This window comes from Sorex araneus, chromosome X (assembly GCF_027595985.1).
Source record: "Sorex araneus isolate mSorAra2 chromosome X, mSorAra2.pri, whole genome shotgun sequence".
NCBI lineage: Eukaryota > Metazoa > Chordata > Mammalia > Eulipotyphla > Soricidae > Sorex > Sorex araneus.
This window is the reverse complement of record NC_073313.1, coordinates 293,523,772-293,541,254: the sequence shown is the minus strand read 5'-3', so window position 1 is coordinate 293,541,254 and position 17,483 is coordinate 293,523,772. Positions and strand designations below refer to the sequence as shown.

Genomic DNA, 17,483 nt, shown 5'->3' with positions numbered 1-17,483 from the left:
AAACAACGCAGAGAGCAAGTCCCTCTAAATTCCTGTGATTTGAGATTCTGCTCCAGCACACCACAAAATAGCCAGCCCAGCGATCCATGCTAAGTCAAGGCCACTCTACATTAGGCTGCCCGGATGAGAAGCAGCAGCTTCCCCTGTTTTAGGCACTTGTAGTGGATACAGGACATCTCATTCATCTGCTGTTTGGGTGCTCAGGTGCTTCTCTGATCTCATCTTTGCTTTTCACTGCCTCTCAACTTCTCTTGAGGAAGGAAGTGTGTGAGGATCCAGTGGTCCCAGGTATCCTTGCCATGGGTATGTGGAACAGATGGAGGCAAAGATACTCAGAGGCTGAAGCGAGAGCATAGTGAGTAGAGAGTTTGCTATGCATGCAGCTGACCCAGAATTGCATGTTCAATTCCCAGTATCTCACATGATCCCCTGAGCACTGCCAGGAGTTATTCCTGAGTGCAGAACCAGGAGTAAACACTGTGCATCACCGGGTGTGACCCAAAAATTAAAAAAAAGAAAAGAAAAAAAAAAGAGACTCAGCTGATGGTCCTGCCCGGGTTATATAACTCAGACTGGAGAGAGCCCAAATCCTAGTTTTGGCCTCTGGAACAGGTTCCAGAGGCACTGGTCTGCTCTACAGCCCTTTTGTCTGATTTGGGGAAAGACCACCGTTTCTGAGGATGAAGACCTAGATCAAGAGTATTCTTTTTCTAGAAAGAGTTGAGCTATAAACATTCTAGGCCTGTGAAGTACAGCCTACATTTCCATCGTGCTGACAAGTAGCCATAATTGTGTGTAGATAAGAGGGCAAAGGTGTGTCCTTAATAAAACTACCAAAACACGGGATGAGCTACATTTGACTCATAAGCAATCATTTGCCAACCCTTAGCTGAGGGCTTCTACTAGCCCTGAAAACTAAATTCCTGGGTTAGGATGCCAGCTCTGACACTTTTTAGCTATGTGAAGTTTCATAGAATTCTAAACTACTCTGTGCCTTGTTTTATGCCCAACCTAACAGTTTGTTAGCAAATAAAACTATAATCTATTGGTGCTTAAAGATGCAGTGAGCTAGTATATAAGAAAAGCTTAGATAAAGGTCTGGCACACGCGACCCCATGCCTGCCCAGGAGGGGAAAGGTATTTCTCTCTCTCTCGCCTCTTCCTGCCCAGGGATGAAGGGCATGGGGACTGCCATATTATGACGACCATAGACGGGGTTTACAAGCTTGCAATGATCCAATATCCGGAAGAAATCTCCCTGGACTTAGTTGTTAAAGTACAGAAATCCAAAACCTCATTTCTCTTCACAACAGTTCTGACTCTAGTGGGGTACTCCTAACAATAATGGTGAGGTTTTTGTTGAAATATTGAATATAACCAAAGTAAATAGAAAGTAAAGTGAAATTTATCAGTTACAAGGCGGGGTGGTGGGGTGTGGGGGTGGGCGGGATGGGAGGTGTACTGTGGTTTTTTTTTTTTTTTTTTTGGTGGTGGGATATGGGCACTGGTTGTTTCAGCATTGTATGACTAAGACTTAAGTCTGAAAGCATTGTAATTTTCCACATGCTGATTCAAAAAATAAAATTCTTATTATAAAAAAAAGATAATAACTATAATAAATATCAAAATGAGTAGCAACAACCGAAAAAAAAAAAAAAAGGTCTGGCACATACCATGCATTCACAAAAGTATTGACCATTACTTCTTTTCTGTTTTCAACAGAGGAATGTCTTGGCTAACCTTAACTAAGGATTTCCTAGTCATATGATTTTAAAAAACCTGCAGCAAAGAGCAAATGCCGGAGAGGGTCCCCCCCAGGTCATCTGCACCAAGACAAAAGCCCACCAGGGTGAGCGGTGAACGTTGCCACGTACCGGTGCCATCTGGGGTGGCACACACGTAAGTGGGCAGCATCTTGACAGGGGCCACGGCGTGTGTCTCCTTGCTGAGGCCTCGCTCCATCTCCACCTTCATCCTCTTCTTGACCTCCAGCAGCTGCTCGCGGCTCAGCTTCAAATCCTCCAGGATCTTCTGGCGGGCTCGGTGTTGGTCGGCCAGCCTGTGTGCCACTGCCGTCACCATGGCAGCGCCCTTGCCACTGCCATCCTCGGAGCGGAGGAAGCGGACGTCACAGTCGGGCACCAGGCGCCGCACAGCCTTGTGAAGTCGCTTAGCAAAACTGCAGATGGGGTGAAAGACAGGTCAGCAGGGACAATGGTGTCAGGGGTTCAGGAGCTCCCCTGGGGACCCCACAGCAGCACACTTGCCCCTAACACCCACTCCCTGACTTTCCCAAATGAGGAATCACTGTCAGAGCTCTGACACGGGGCCAGACGACTAGCACAGGGTATGGTGTTTGCCCTGCATGCAGCAAACCCAGTTTAATCCTGAGCACCGCATAAGGGCCCCAGAGCATGGCCAGGCTCACTCCTGAGCACTGAGCCAGAAAAAGCCCTGAGCACCCCAGATGTGGTCCAACTCCAAGCCGCCTGAAAGAAAGTAGTAAATACTCTGGCAAAGCGCCCAGCGGCCAGAGGAGCTGGGCTGCACCGTTAGCAACTCTGGAAATCGCCTGCATCCACGCAGGGACACCACACGCGGCGTGGAACTTGTGTTCTGCAAAGCCCTCTCCCCCATGGCCCCAGAGACAAGCAGAGCTGGGGTCTCTCGCCTGCTCTCAGGGGTCCCGTGGCCGACTCACTGTGGATGCTTCTTGTAGACGGAGCCGTCGACGCCGACGGTGGAGCGCAGCCGGTCCTCACCCTTGTTCTCCTTGATGCGCCGCAGCACGGCCGCCAGCGTGGCCGCACACAGGCTGGCCGAGCGCGTGGACACGATCTGGCAGATCCGGTGAGTGGCCACGCAGTCCTCCTGCGTCGGGTCCAAGCCCAGCCGCACCAGGATCTCCCGTGCCTTCCGAATGCCATCCTTCTCCCTGGGGGGCAGACGAGAGGGCATGCGGTCAGAGGGGCGCATGCGCGCGGGGGCAGGGGCCGTCTGACAAGGAAACTCCTCGGCTTCAGCAAAGGGAAAGGCAGCAAGGAGGGGAAACCACTGGAGCCAACCCAACGCGCACATGCACACACAAATATGCATAGGTGCGCATGCACACATTCTATTGTGTGCACACAACAGAGTGCTCTCCTGTAAAGGAAAAGCTCAAATTTCTTTGTTTTGTTTTGGGGCCACACCTAGAGGTGCTCAGGATTTACTCTTGGATCTGTGCTCAGGAATCACTCCTGGTGAGCTTGGGGGACCGTATGGGGTGCCAGGGGTGGACCCTGGGTGTGCCAGACAAATGCCCTGTCCACTCTATTGTCACCCTGACCCAGCTGATATTTAAGTAAGCCCTATGTAAGGCCCTGGTCTTTACACACCAAACGGGGTACAACACAGGATTTTGTGGTCTGTTTTTATAGAATTTTCTTTCCCTCAGGGTTTAACAAGCAGGCACAGTTCCTCCCCCTGAAAACACTCATTTGAACCGTTTGAATGCACCTTCTGGCACCAAAATCACCTCTCCACCAGCTGGCCCCTGAAATAACAGGGCCTCTTTCAAGGCACAAATGGAACCTCAAGAAGAGGTCACCAGGTCCCAGCAAACCAGAAGGAGGCCCTGCTCACTCCCAGCTTTGCAGCCCTGTGAAAATGCAGGTGGTCCCCACTCTCCCTCTGCAGTGCCCCAAGCCCATCTCTGGACCATCTGAGAACCGCTTCTGCAGTCATGGAGCAGCGAGGGGAGGAGGGTCTCGAGCAGGGGGGAGTAGAGAGCCTTCCTGGAAGCCAGTGCTTCCGGAGAAGGGAACTGGAAACAGATGAAAATCTGCCACTAAGCGTCACTGGGCGGTATTCCATTAGATGTATATGTACTGGGTTGTTTCCAGATCACATAGTTTATTATTTATTATTTATTTATTTATTTATTTTTGCTTTTTGGGTCACTCCCAGCAATGCAGAGGGGTTACTCCTGGCTCTGCACTCAGGAATTACTCCTGGTGGTGCTCAGGGGAACCATATGGGATGCTGGGAATTAAACCCAGGTCAGCCGCATGCAAGGCAAATGCCCTACCTGCTGTGCTATAGCTCCAGCCCCCAGATCACATAGTTTTTTTTAAAAAAAAAAAAATACCCAAAGCAACAGAAACCACCAAAAATTGATATTTAGTAGGAATCCTGTCACTGCGAGGGCCAGGCTGGGCATGGGAGGACATGACAGGGCGGGGAGGGGGATGACACACCAGAACACGTGGAGAGAGGGTGGCAGACACTGATGAGGGTGTGGTGGTGTTGGGATTTCTTTTGCATGAAACCTTACTAATATCAATACTGTAATACATGGTGCCTAAAATTAAAACTTAAAAATAATAATTAAAACACTTTAAATAATTAAAAATTTTTAAATGCTGAAAAAAGAAATTTTAAATTAAAAAAAAAAAAAGTCACTGGAATTTTCAATTGGGGAAAGAATAAAACCTCACTGGAATCTCCAGCATTCAACAAAGTATTCCCCACCGCAGCCATTATCACTGAAGCAGAATACAATACATCGGAGGGGTGGGCCACCTCCCTGTCACCCAGGCAGTTCGTCTGAATAGTGGAGCCCCTCTGGTAAATGCAGCCAAGCCGCAGGCCCACCATGGCCCACACAGGCCCGCCATGGCTCTTACTGTCCACATTTGGAAGGCCCGGGGCAGTGCCCCTTCCTCATTCCCCAACTGTCTGCCCATCCTTCAGTGGACACAGTGAACAGAGAGGAAGAACCCAGAATCTTACCCTTCAATGTCGGAAACATCTTTGGTCTCGAAGCGACCCTTAGCCAGGAGTTCTGGGCTGAGCTTCCCTCCGAAAAGCAGTTCCTCCTTAGCCATCTTCACAAGGATGAGTCTCACTATTTCCCCCATGTACATGCCGCTGATCATCTTCTCAAACCTGCAGGACACAGACCCCAAAATTTAATTCTTACGGTCAGTGGACTCACAACGTTCCTGTGGCGGCAACATGCACTCACACAAAACTTCAAAATGTTGGTAGCATTGGCACAGAACTCAGAGTTAAGGTGTGTGAACTGGGGAGGAGGATGAGGAGCATAAGCAGCTGCTGCCGGGGGGGATGGAGGGTTTGGGCTGCCTGTGCAGGAAGAGGACACTGAGCCACGGAGAAGGATGGGAGGACACTGAGCCTGAGCCACGGAGAAGGATGGGAGGACACTGAGCCACGGAGAAGGATGGGAGGACACTGAGCCACGGAGAAGGATGGGAGGACACTGAGCCTGAGCCACGGAGAAGGATGGGAGGACACTGAACCGCGGAGAAGGGTGGGCACACAGCAGCCAAAGCAGACCTGGGGCTATGCAACATTCTGGAACAGTGAACCTTAGATTAAATAAACTACATGGTAGGTAGTAATTCCCTACTCCCCGACCCAGCAAGGAAATGTGAATTGTTTTGAAGGTGAAGGGTTGATTTCTGGACCACACCCAGCAGTACTCAGGGGCTACTCCCACCTCTGTGCTCAGGGATCACATCCAGTGGTGTCTGGGGGAGAATGTGGTGTCAGGGATTGAGCCTGGGTCGTTTCCCCTATGCAAAGATTGGAGCTCGCTAGACCCAGAAATGCTTAATTTTTCCTTCCTTCCTACCTACCTTCCTTATTTTTTTTTTATTTTGGTGGTGCTCATCATCACTGCTGGTTCTGTGCTCAGGAATAAACACTGGCAGGGCTCTGGGGACTATATATGGTGCCAGGGATCAAAGCCAGGCCTGATGCACGCAGGCAAAGTGTCTTACACGCTCTTCTATCGCTCTGGTCTAAAGAAATGCTATTTTCAAATGAAATATCACTTAATGTGTCAATACTTATATATATAAGAGGAAAAACTCAGATTATACTGGGCCATGGGCTGGAAATCAAACACTACCTTCCCTCTTCAGTCACTGGTGGGTTCCTAAGACAACAGTATAAAACCAATGGTGGTGGGGAGTTAGGGGAAATGGAAGGAATGGTTGGGCCAGATTAAGTTCAGATGGTTTCAGGAATCTGGAAATTGCTACTAACTTCTGAGCCAGCAGAAGTAAAAAGCATATTAGACAAAGAGCGACAGACTCCCCGGCTGAGGGCAGTCAGGTGGCTTCCTTTTCTCAACACTAGGTGACGCTGTTTTCCTTAGGAGACAGTTGAGAGGCCTGTTCAAGCAGTGTGACAGTTCACGTTCTGGAGAGAGAAGCCAGTTTCTTGGCATCTCGAAAAAAAATCCTAGAGAGATTAGGCCCCCAGCACCTGTGGACACTGACTTCGAGGCCCAGAGCAGGAAAGGGGAAGGAGCCCACGTCATCCCATGCTTAACTGTCTCCCAGAGGGGAGGCTGGGCCTTCTGGAGATCAGGGCCCAAGGTGAGGCAGAGCTGAGGCCAACGGTGCATTTAAGAATAGGCAAGCGCAGCAACAGCACAAAACTGCCTCCGCAGGAAGCAACTCTGGATCCCGTCCAGCACCGTCACCAGACACCCCAGGAGGCAGAAGAACATGGCAGGGGCCAGGGGAGCTTCAAGTGTGGGTAGGGCTTCTTAGGTTTTTATTTGCATTTTGAAAACACTTTGTTTCAGCCAAAGTTTAGAAAATGCTTACTCAGCAACATATATAGATGGTGGGGGAGAGAGCTGGAGACATAGTACAAGGGTTAAGGGTTAAGCCTTGCCTGCGACTGACCCCCAGCACTGCTTATGGACCCCTAAACATAGAGCCAGGAGTGAAGGAGTTAACTCTGAGCACAGCGCCCAGAGTAAGCCCTGAGCGGCGCTGGGTGTGGCCCCCAAACCAAAAACCCAACAAAATATGGTAAAGTTCCCAGCTGAGGCTTCTAATAACCAATAACTAACACCCAGGCTATAGCTTTGGGGCTGCGAGGCTGACACCTTGATCTGTGTCCTCCCGGCCTTTGATTTGTCTGAAGCTGAAGCCAGTGGTGTGCTGCCAAGACCTTGCTGGTAATTCTGTCTTCTGACACTTCAAAGAGCATGTGACTCCATGGACGGCTTGGGTCTACCTCATCCATGGAGGCCAGGCACTGAGTGAGCGACTTTTTACATCATAAATTTCTCACCACCCATAGCAGACACACGGCTTGTGTCCCTATGAAAGTTGCAAGGAAACGGACTCACCTTTCGACATGAGAGAGAAGTTTGTGACTTAACCATGCTCGGGGTCAGAGCACTAGTCAGTGAATGGGTACGGTGTTTGCTTGGCATGCAGCCAACCCGGGTCAATTCCCAGCACCATATGCGGTCCCTGTGCCCTAGCAGGAGTGATCCCTGAGTGCAGAGCCAAGAGAAAGCCCCAAGCACCAGCAGGCATGGCCTCCCCCAAACCAAAAAAATAACGAGAATAAATAAAAGTCAGCCAAGTTCTGAGGAAGCAAGGCATCTTCTCCCTGTAAAAGAAAGGGCCCCCAGACCGAGCCCTTTACGGGGTGACAGTGCTGGCCTCTCCTCTCCCAGCACAGATCTGTGCTAAAGGCTTTGCTGGAACAGGGACGGCCGAGAGAGGACCAGAGAGGGCCCGGATTGCTCAAAGCATTATGCAAAGGCCTTCGGAGCTTGCAGCAATTCCTATTTCAAGATCTTCAAGGCATTTGGCAAAGGTCTGTGAGGGTGAAATCATGTTTTGTAAGAGTTCAAAATAATTTTAAAAGTCTGGCCAGGATAGAAAATAGATCCTTCTGGGTCCAAAATATTGGCGCCTTCTACAACCCACCCCAGCCAGGTCACAGGGCCAAGAAAGATGTCCAAAGACGCCTTGGTCATTATTTCAATAGACCTTGAAAATGGGACTTCAGTTTTTTCCAGGCCTTGAAAAAAGCAAGTGTGCCGGGAGGCGCTGGCCTACACAGGGCTGGCTGCTCAAGCCAGCTTCATGCGAGAGCCTCCGCCAGTGATGAGGACCCGAGTGCCAGACCTCGTCCTTTGCACTGAGAAGGGATACGAGCCAGGAAACCAGCCTTCAGAGATGCTTAACTTGGTCGTCTCCACGTGACCTAAGTGACTCACAAACTGTTTCCACAGACCACTTGCAAATTGGAAGGTGGAAAGAAAAAACAGGGTCACACCTGACTGTGACCTTCCCAGAGGCCTTCTCTGAAGGACACAGCCAAAGGACTGCCAGCCTCTCTCCTGTGTCTGCGGGCTCCTCCCGGAGCCTTCACAGCACCAGGAGTCACGGGGTGTGTGATGCATGACTGTGGGTGCCTGACACCCTCTCTGGGGAGACAAGACTGTAAAGCAATAGTGACACCCCCCCCACACACACACACACAAACACACACACGACACCCTGGCCAGCCCCTGCTCAGCTCCCGGATGCTCCCCTCCCCTCACCCAGCCCACCGCAGGGGTCTGACTCACAGCTGCTTCCCGGGGTTCAGGGAGCCCATGTCAATCTCGCGGTCAAACTCGGTGCGGATGTCGTCCAACGTGCCGTCATCCCCGAAGGCCCCCCACTCCATGTTGATGCACATGCGCCCCTCATCTCCCTCCACCGTGTCAATGTGGCGCATTTCTTCCATGTAGCAGGCGTTGCTGCCCGTGCCTGAGCAAAGCAAGAGGCCATTGAGAGAGCTGCACCCCCTCTCCGCAACACTCTCGCCCCCCACGATCAGACACCGCCCCTGCGCAGCTGCGAGTCTTCACAATAGGATTGGGGTCATCTTGACATGGTCCAACCCACTATCACCTCAGCGCCACCAGCTCTGGCTTGACCTTCCACGGTGACCCCACTGTCATCTTCCAGGGGAGCACCCAGCCCAGACACCTTCCACTCTCTCCAGCCCAGACCCCGACCACTGATGGGCACTTCCCTCACACCCAGCATTCATTCACTCACCCACAATGAGACCGATCTCGCAGTTCTGGTCATCATATCCACAAGTCATCATGGTCCCAACCGTGTCGTTCACCACAGCCACGATGTCAATATCAAAGTCCTGCAGGGATAAGTGTTGACCCTCCCTTTACCATCACCCAAATGAACCTTTGTGAAGACAGAAAGAGCAGCGAGACCCAAAGTTCAAGGGAAACAGTGCTGCCCCTTTGGCCCTACTTGGAGACGAAAATGGTCAGAGCTGGAAATGAGGTTCAGCTCCCAGTGAAGAGCAAACGCTCGCTCTCCATCCCCACCCCACCCCATTTGTCCTCAGTGTGAAGGAATTTTCTGACACTAGCGCTGTGGCCTACTTCATGGCCATCACTGCACTAAGAGGATCCCATCCTGCACTTCCGTCTCTTCTTCCCTCTCCCCCTTCTCTCTCCTCGGTCCTTATGACTCCTACAAGACCTCTGTCTTCCAGAAGATAGACAGGACTACGTCAGGTTAAGGACCGAAGACTTCAACTGTACCACCAAAGATTATTTATCCACCATGCCACCCTAAAAACCCCAAAGACAATTGATCATATATGTTTCTTGCTGTGTAATCAGTCACTCAGCAATATAGGCAGGTCAAGTCATTACATGCTGTACCTTGAACTCGTTTAGAGCTCGTGTCTACTTATCACATAAAACTGAAAATATATATATTATTAGGTAAACACTGCAAGGAAGCAGAAAGGAAAACTCTCCGTAACTTATGGTACGGTTCTCATGTTGATTTGAGGACAGACTGGGGAAGACTTCACCATGGGCCCCAAAGGACATCAAGTCCCCAGACCCCAAGCTTAGCCCCTCCAGCCCCGCTGCCGCCACTCACTCCTCTCCTCTTGATGGCCTTTCGGATCAGATCAACCACGTCTCTGCCTTCTACGCCACTGGACTTGAATCCTTTAGTCCACGAGACCAGGAAACTCTAGGAAGGAATAAAAATGGGTTCCTTGCAGTCTACACCCTTGAAACAACCATAATGAGGACCACTACTGCAGAGTTAAACTAAGGAAAAGCCATGTCTGAGTGTAGACCTCACTTCCTGAGTAACCTAGGAAGGAGAAATTTGACCCCCACAAAGATGCAGAAGGAAGGGGCAATGAGAAACAGCTCCTTCCTCCATGACCCACTCTCACTGTCCAAGAAGTTGAACTTTATTGAAAAAAAAAAAAGGAAAGTGGGGAGTGGGATGTCTCACAGGGATACGTGTGTGGGTGGGGGAGGGGGGTGTCTTGAACACTTTGGTGCTGATAAAGGAAAGTAACTATGTATATCAATACCATAAATGTCAACCTGGGCTCAATCCCAGTATCCCCTGAGCCCCACCAGGAGTGATACCTGAGCACAGAGCTAGGAATAAGCCTGAACACTGCTGGGTATCGCCCCCAAAATACACACAGACACACAGACACAGACACAGACACACACACACACACACACACACACACACTCTCTCTCTCTCTCTCTCACTCACTCACTCACACACAAATTGCATAAATGACAACACCATTGTAAACATATTACCTTAGCTACAAAATTTCTATTTAAAAAATTGTTTATAAAACTGTTTTAAGGAACTAACAAAAGACTGTTCTGCACCATTATTAGTTCCCCAGGAATCTCTCTCCCAGGGATCTTTATTGTAACTCTTTAGAACTCTGGAAGTTCCAGGCCAATTTCTTATTCCTTCTCCCGGCTACGAGGCTGTCCCGGAGGACGCTGAAGACGGCCCCTCCCTGCTGCCTCACCATCCCCCACAGCTGTACACACTCAGGCACCGAGCTGGGAGGACTCATCACACAGTATCAGAGCCACCCCCAACCACAGCCGGAGGTGGCCCTGAGATCTTCCCAGGGCCCTGGGCAACACCGAAGAATCCATCTTACCTCGTCTAGCTTTGTTTGATGACAGGGGAACGAGAAGGTAAAACCCAAAGGGAGCTTCTTGTTTTTGATTTGTAGCTTATCCATGAAGTTGGCCAGGCATTCAGCAATGTGGTCGAACAGCTGAGGGCACAGAACACAGGAAGATGAACAGGGAGACGAAACAACAGAGAGACCAAGAGCTGGTCTGGGGCTCAGGAACGAACTGGCTGAATGTGTGTGAGAAATATATTCGCTCTGAAATTTCCACTTACCCAGCTACTGGGGGCATGTGGGGGGACAATACCTGTAACTGTCCATAGAGTTAGAAAGGATCAAATGATTTTATATATATATATATATATATATATATATATATATGTATATAAAGGCTAACTAATGCTTATTAACTGATCTCTTCTGCCTAAACCATTTCTCCAAACTGCTGCTCAAATGATCGTGCCAGGCAGGGGGAATCCAAGCCAAAGTAAATCAGAGTCCGAGTCAGGCATGGCCTGAGAACAGAACATCCTTCGGTGGCACTGTCAGAATCCCCCTGACATGGATGCACAGCTGACTATTTGACCAGAAAGGGCAGCCCATCTCACTGCCAAGAAGTATTTTAGCATCTCTGTCTCTAATTATTGGGGGAGGGGGAACGGGACATTGGCTATTGCCATTCTATGGACCAACTTAACAAAAAGAGGTTTCTTTTTCTCCATTTTAGAAATAATTTCCTGGGGTTCATTCAAAGAAGTAATCTTTGTTTTCTATCTTCAAAAGGGAACACCCAGGGAGTCCAGGAACAGTGCTGAAGACTAAAGAGGGTTTTGTGGATGGACAGTCTCACATCCGTGACCATGCTGAGCAGGATCTGAAGCCCAAGAATAAGCTGTATTCACAATAATCGGGCTTTCAATCAGCCCTACAACCCACAGTCGCGTGGTATCCGCTTGTCCACTCAGTTTCCTCAAAGTGAGGGTCACTTCTTTTTAGTTGCTGTTGCTGTTTTGATTTAGTTTGTTTTCTTTTTGGGTCACACCCTGCAGTGCACAGGGGTTACTACTGGCTCTGCACTCAGGAATTACTCCTGGCGGTGCTCAGGGGACCATATGGGATGCCGGGAATCGAACCCGGGTTGGCCGAGTGCAAGGTAAACACCCTCCCCGCTGTGCTATCGCTCCAGCCCAATGAGGGTCACTTCTGCAGAAGCTTAGAGGCTGAGGCCAGGGCCTTCTAGTGCAACAAGTGAGCAGAGGCCCAAGATCCTGAGAAAGTTCCAAGGACCTGCTGACCAGATGGCAAAACCTAAAAGTCTGGGAGAAGAAAGGATAGGAGGACATCTGATTGGAGTGTTTCCTTTCCCTCTGTAGAAACATGAAAGAATGTAAACTTGAGGACTCCTCCTCAATCTGCTAAAGCAGAAACTGGGAGTGGGATCCTACAGGAGATCTCCAACGCCCTGCCCTGGCCTGAAAACCACTGCACTAAATGAGGAAAAGTATTTGCAATTAAAGAAAATGAGAGGTTGGAAGTGGGGGAAGTGGGGGGTGGCAAGAGGTCCACTGGCTCCCCATGCATCTGGGGTGGGTGTGCTCAGTGGGGGGAGGGTCACCCCCCCCAGAAGGAAGGATGTTCTGACTTATTAAGGTTCAGCATCCACAAGTGGAAACATTCCACCAATGACAGATCGATGTTCAGCATCGATCTGGTTCCCTGATCATATTCAAATTTAGTCACAGCTGATCATGTTCAAATCTAATGTCCAACCAAAACATTTTCAAGAGCAAGCTCAGGGCCTCTCACTAAGAGAATCACCGTGTACCCATGCACCAAGGTACACACACCAACTCCCTCAAGCAGAGGTTAAATATGTTAATATGTAAATAGGGGTGCTAGGTGTATTATTCAATAAGTTCTGCTGGGAAGCACATCAGAGGCAGAATTCACAGTATTACGAAACATATTTCTAGCATATTCTTCCTGCCACTCTAATCAAAATGATCTTTGCACAAATAACCCCCAAAAAGGAAGTTGCAAAAGCAGTCTCAAGAGATAACGTCAGTCAGGGCCAGAAAGACAATACAGTGGGTGAGGTGTTTGTCCTCCACGTGTCAGACCAGGGTTTGATCCCTGACACCACATATGGCCCCTGAGCACCATCAGAAGTGATCCCTAAGCGCAGAGCCAGGAGGAAAGCCTGAGCACAGCAGGGGGGTTCTAAATGACTCCTGCTCAAACGGAAAGGAGGAGGGTTGTCAACCAATCAGATGTGGAAGGGGAGGGGTGGGAGAACTCAAAAGAGGGAAAAGCAATATCATTTCCCCTTGCCCAACAGGGGGCAGGGCAAAGAGAAACAGAGGCATTAAGAGACCAAGCTTCTCAGCACAGCAGTCACTGACTATCTGTGACTCTTTGGGTTAATTAGAAGTTTTAAAACTTAACAATTCACTTCCCAAGGTTGACCAGACACACCCAGCACTTGTACCTACTGACTGTCAGGGCCTCTGGAGAGACAGAACTTTTCACCCTGGCAGAAGGTTCCATTGGGCCTTGCTGGTTTAGGGAAGCTACATGTTTCTAAATGGAGGAAAAGGCAGGGCCAGAGCGACAGGACAGCGGGTGGGGTGTCTGCCTTGCACAGGGCTGGGTGTGATCCCCAGCACCCCATGCAGTCTCTGAGACTGCCAGGAGTGATCCCTGAGTGCAGAGGAGTGAGCCCTGAACTCTACTGGTGTAGCCCCAAACCTAAGTGGGAGGGGTGGAGCTCAGCAGTTTAGGCACTTGTCAGGCATGTGTGAGGCCTTGGGTCAGTCCCCAGAACCACAAAAAGAAATGGGAGGAAGGAGGAGGAGGAGGAGGAGGAGGAGGAGGAGAGGAGGAGGAGGAGGAGGAGGAGGAGGAGGAGGAGGAGGAGGAGGAAGAAGGAGAAGGAGAAGGAGAAGGAGAAGGAGAAGGAGAAGGAGAAGGAGAAGGAGAAGGAGAAGGAGAAGGAGAAGGAGAAGGAGAAGGAGAAGGATGAGAAGGAGAAGGAGGGGGAGGAGGAGGAGGAGGAAGAGGAGGAAGACGAAGAGGAAGAGGAAGAAGAAGAGAGAGGAGGGGGAGGGGGAGGGGGAGGAGGAGAAAGAAGAAGAAAAAAGAAAAAAGAGAACCCTCTGAGGGAGAGGAGAGCATCTACTTCTGGGATTAGAAGGCCCTCTCCGCTTCCGTGAGCTGATGGTCTAAAGATAGGCCGCTGCGAGAGAAAAAAATGGACACTTCCGGTCATAAAAAAGGCTCAAAGGGCATCATCTGATAAAGTTAGAAATGTTTCCTTATTGGTCTGAGAATCTGCCGCGCCCCTTCCCACAGACAGCCTTTCAAAAATCTTAAGGCAGAGTTCCAGGACTAGGAGACAGCCACCCAGGCGCCCACGCCACCCAGCTTCACTGAGCTTCAGAGATATTCTCAGTTTGGGAACTGGGTGATTCAGTCTTGGTTTTAGCTAAAATTTGTCTGGAAAATTTAATTGATGGTACAAACGTTAAGGCGCTTGCTTTGCATGTGACCAGCCCCAGCTTGATGCGTGACACTACATATGGCTCCCCAAGTCCCACCAGGAGTGATCCCTGAGCACAGAGCCAGGAGTAAGCCCTGAGCACTGCCAGGTGTGGCCCTAAAAACAAAACAAATTAAAATAAAATAGAATCTACTGCTTCGGGGCCAGAGCGATAGCACAGCGGATAGAATCTACTGCTTGTCCCCAACGAAAAGATTGCTACCTAGCATATCCGCTGACTGAATACAGGGGAAAGAGTGCCTAGAACTCCGCCACAAGAGCTTTTAGACCTAAAGTCTCGTTTCCCTTTCTTCGGGTGAAATTAGCACCTGGATTTTCTTTTATTTTTTTTTTTGGGTCACACCCGGCAATGCACAGGGGTTACTCCTGGCTCGGGGGACCATATGGGATGCTGGGAATCGAACCCGGGTCGGCCGTGTACAAGGCAAATGCCCTACCCACTGTGCTATCGCTCCAGCCCCAACACCTCTATTTTCTATTTATTTCCTTTACGTTTCATTTTTATGCTGCATTTTTTTCCATTTAGCCCTTTTCTTAATATCAGAGAAGTTATTGTTTTTTCAGGTGAAAGCTCAGAGTTTTGCTTGGGTGTAATAATCCTGTTTCTCAATTCTGAAGCAATATGACCAACTCTGCGAACAAAAATGCGCACAGTGGCTGGCACTGTGCCTCCCGCTCCTACCCCAGCACTGAAGTAAGGAAAGACGTTTCACCCTCAGGGCCAGACAAAGGACACAGAAAGTTGACAAATCTCTCCCCCACGTGTTCTACTCCTGATCAGAAATTTCGTTCCCAGGAGATGGGCGGAGAGAGGAGGGAGATGAGGAGACTGGGCTGTGCGCATCGGGCAGCGTCTCAGTGGCTCCTACCCAGGCTCTGAGAGCTGCCGGGGAAGGAGCATAAAGAATGTGGGCAGAGAAGGGGCAAGGGGCAGGGAATGTAGCCTGGTCTGCAAGTGCATGGCCCCTTTCCCTCCATCATCTTGTATTGCAAAATAAAATTCAATCAACTCAATTTAACGTAATTAAAGAACACTTTCTAGAGAGGGCTACCAATTTCTCTGGGTACCCAAGAGCTGGGAGTACCGGCAGGCTCATAGCCATCATCACCAACCCGGGATTTATGATACAGCGAAAGCAGAAGTAAACCCTGTGCGGAAATGATCTCTTTGGAGGAGGACCTTGGAAAGGGTTAGTCTCCCAGAGGACTAGACCCCAACATCTCACATTGACAGGAGCCCTGGTCTCATACTATTTCCTTCTCTGGAAGCAGGAGCAAGCAGCTGGGAGCCCTCACTCACTAACTCCAGGGAGCACTTCCCACCTGGGGCACAGGGCCTGGTCCACCAGTGGATGGTGTCCCCAGAGTGGACAAACACAGGTCTTATCAATGCACCTTTGTGTCTCCTGCCTGCTCCACCATCCCCTCCAGGAGGGAAGGACAAGTCACCAAACTTCCCAAAGCTCAATTCCACATGTTTAGAACAGAAGGACACTGCAGCTATAAAGAGCACAGCAGGTCTCAGGTCCCAGGTTCAGTCCCCGGCACCCCATATAAGCCCCTGAGCGTTGCCGGGAGTGGTCCCTGAGCACTGCTAAGTATGGGTCAAAACCACACAAATGAAAATCAGAGGGTCACAAACTTTGTTAGTGTCAAGAAATCCATAGATTTTTATCTCCTTTTTCTTGATTTTTGTTTTTGGGGTCACACCCAGCAAGACTCAGGGCTTACTCCTGGCTCAATCCCCAAGGATAACTCCTGGCAGTGCTTGGGAGATCATATGCAGTGCTAGGGATCAATCAAACTTGCATGCTGAAAGTGTGCAAATGACCAAACATGATGGTGGCCTTTCAATATCTGTATCGCAAACAATAGTGCCAAACGGAGGGAGGGAGTGAGAGAGAACAAGAGCGAGAGTGAGAGAGAGAGGAGAGAGAGAGAGAGAGAGAGAGAGAGAGAGAGAGAGAAGGTGCCTGTCACAGAGGTAGGCTGGGGGGCAGGTGGCAGGAGGGACACGAGGGATATTGGTGATGGGAAATGTACCCTGATGGAGGGATGGGTATTGAAACATTGTATGACTGAAAATCATCGAAGTTCTGTAATGTATCTCACTGTGACACAGTGATTCAATTAAAAAATATAGTAATTTTAAGAAAGGGATCAAACTGGGGTCACCACATAAGCAAGTGCCTTAACCTCTGTACAATCTCTCTGTCCTGTGTATTTAGGATTTGGTTTGATTTGCTTTGGTCTGGGGGCCGTACTTAGTGGTGTTCAAGATTTATTTATGGCTTTGTGCTAAGGAATCAGAGATAGCTATGCTCAGGGGGGCCACAGGTAGTGCCAGGTTCAGACCAGGGTTCACCTCAAAAGCCTTAGCCCCAGTTCTATCCTGCCGGCCCCCATGAACGGCTTTTACCTCACGGGACACAGACTCTGAATCTCTCCCGGGTGTGAGACTTAAAGACACAGCGAGGTAGCAACAAGAGGCCAAAGCAGATCCACACAACTGAGTGGTAGGGAAGGGAGGTTGAAAGAAAGGAGTGTTAGGGGTCTCTGCAGGACGGGACGACATGAAATCATGAAAGTATTGCAAATCACAGAGCCTCAATATAATTAGAAAGTAATAACTAAGTAGACAAAACTAAAGAAGGATCATCGAGTTAGCGAGAAAGGCCAGAGGCCAGAAGGCCGAGCCTCAGCCAAGGTCTTCTCCCTCCAGATCCCAGAGAAGCAGCAGCAGGAGGCCCAGAGAAGGTGCAAACCTGGGTGCCACTGCCTCTCATGATGTCCTCGGGGATGGCGTAGATCTGGTTCTCCATCTCGACCTTCTGGAGCCCGTTGTCCATGACTCTCACCCGAAGCACACGGAAGTTGGTTCCTCCAAGGTCCAGAGCCAGGAACTCGCCATGCTCTGCGGAGACAGACCGGAAGGGTCACTGTTAGCTCCAGGAAACACAAGCGTCAGACCTGAAACCCCGCGTCCCTCCCTAAGCCCTGGGTGTCTTCTAGATGATGGAGTCACCAGCAGGTTTAACCTTTTTCTAGTCATTTAAGTATTACCTGATTCTCTCTCATTGGCCCCGGGTGCACTCCCGTCACTCCCTCAGAATACACATCAGCCAGGCTTTCCCTCTGCTGACATCAAGGTGTCCGT

The 17,483-nt window shown here is 49.9% G+C and overlaps 1 protein-coding gene across 2 annotated transcripts in view; it reads right to left on the bottom strand.

The window, feature by feature from the left end:
• HK2 (hexokinase 2) overlaps positions 1-17,483 on the bottom strand; it is a 73,772-nt gene that overhangs the window by 13,056 nt on the left and 43,233 nt on the right. For both annotated transcript variants that reach the window (XM_004612006.3, XM_055122895.1), the window contains exons 3-10: positions 17,092-17,240; positions 10,792-10,911; positions 9,735-9,830; positions 8,874-8,973; positions 8,396-8,579; positions 4,774-4,929; positions 2,702-2,935; positions 1,875-2,179 (exon numbers count right to left, since the gene is read on the bottom strand). In XM_004612006.3, the coding sequence (XP_004612063.1) occupies positions 1,875-2,179; positions 2,702-2,935; positions 4,774-4,929; positions 8,396-8,579; positions 8,874-8,973; positions 9,735-9,830; positions 10,792-10,911; positions 17,092-17,240 (1,344 nt within the window). The remainder of the gene's footprint in view (positions 1-1,874; positions 2,180-2,701; positions 2,936-4,773; positions 4,930-8,395; positions 8,580-8,873; positions 8,974-9,734; positions 9,831-10,791; positions 10,912-17,091; positions 17,241-17,483) is intronic.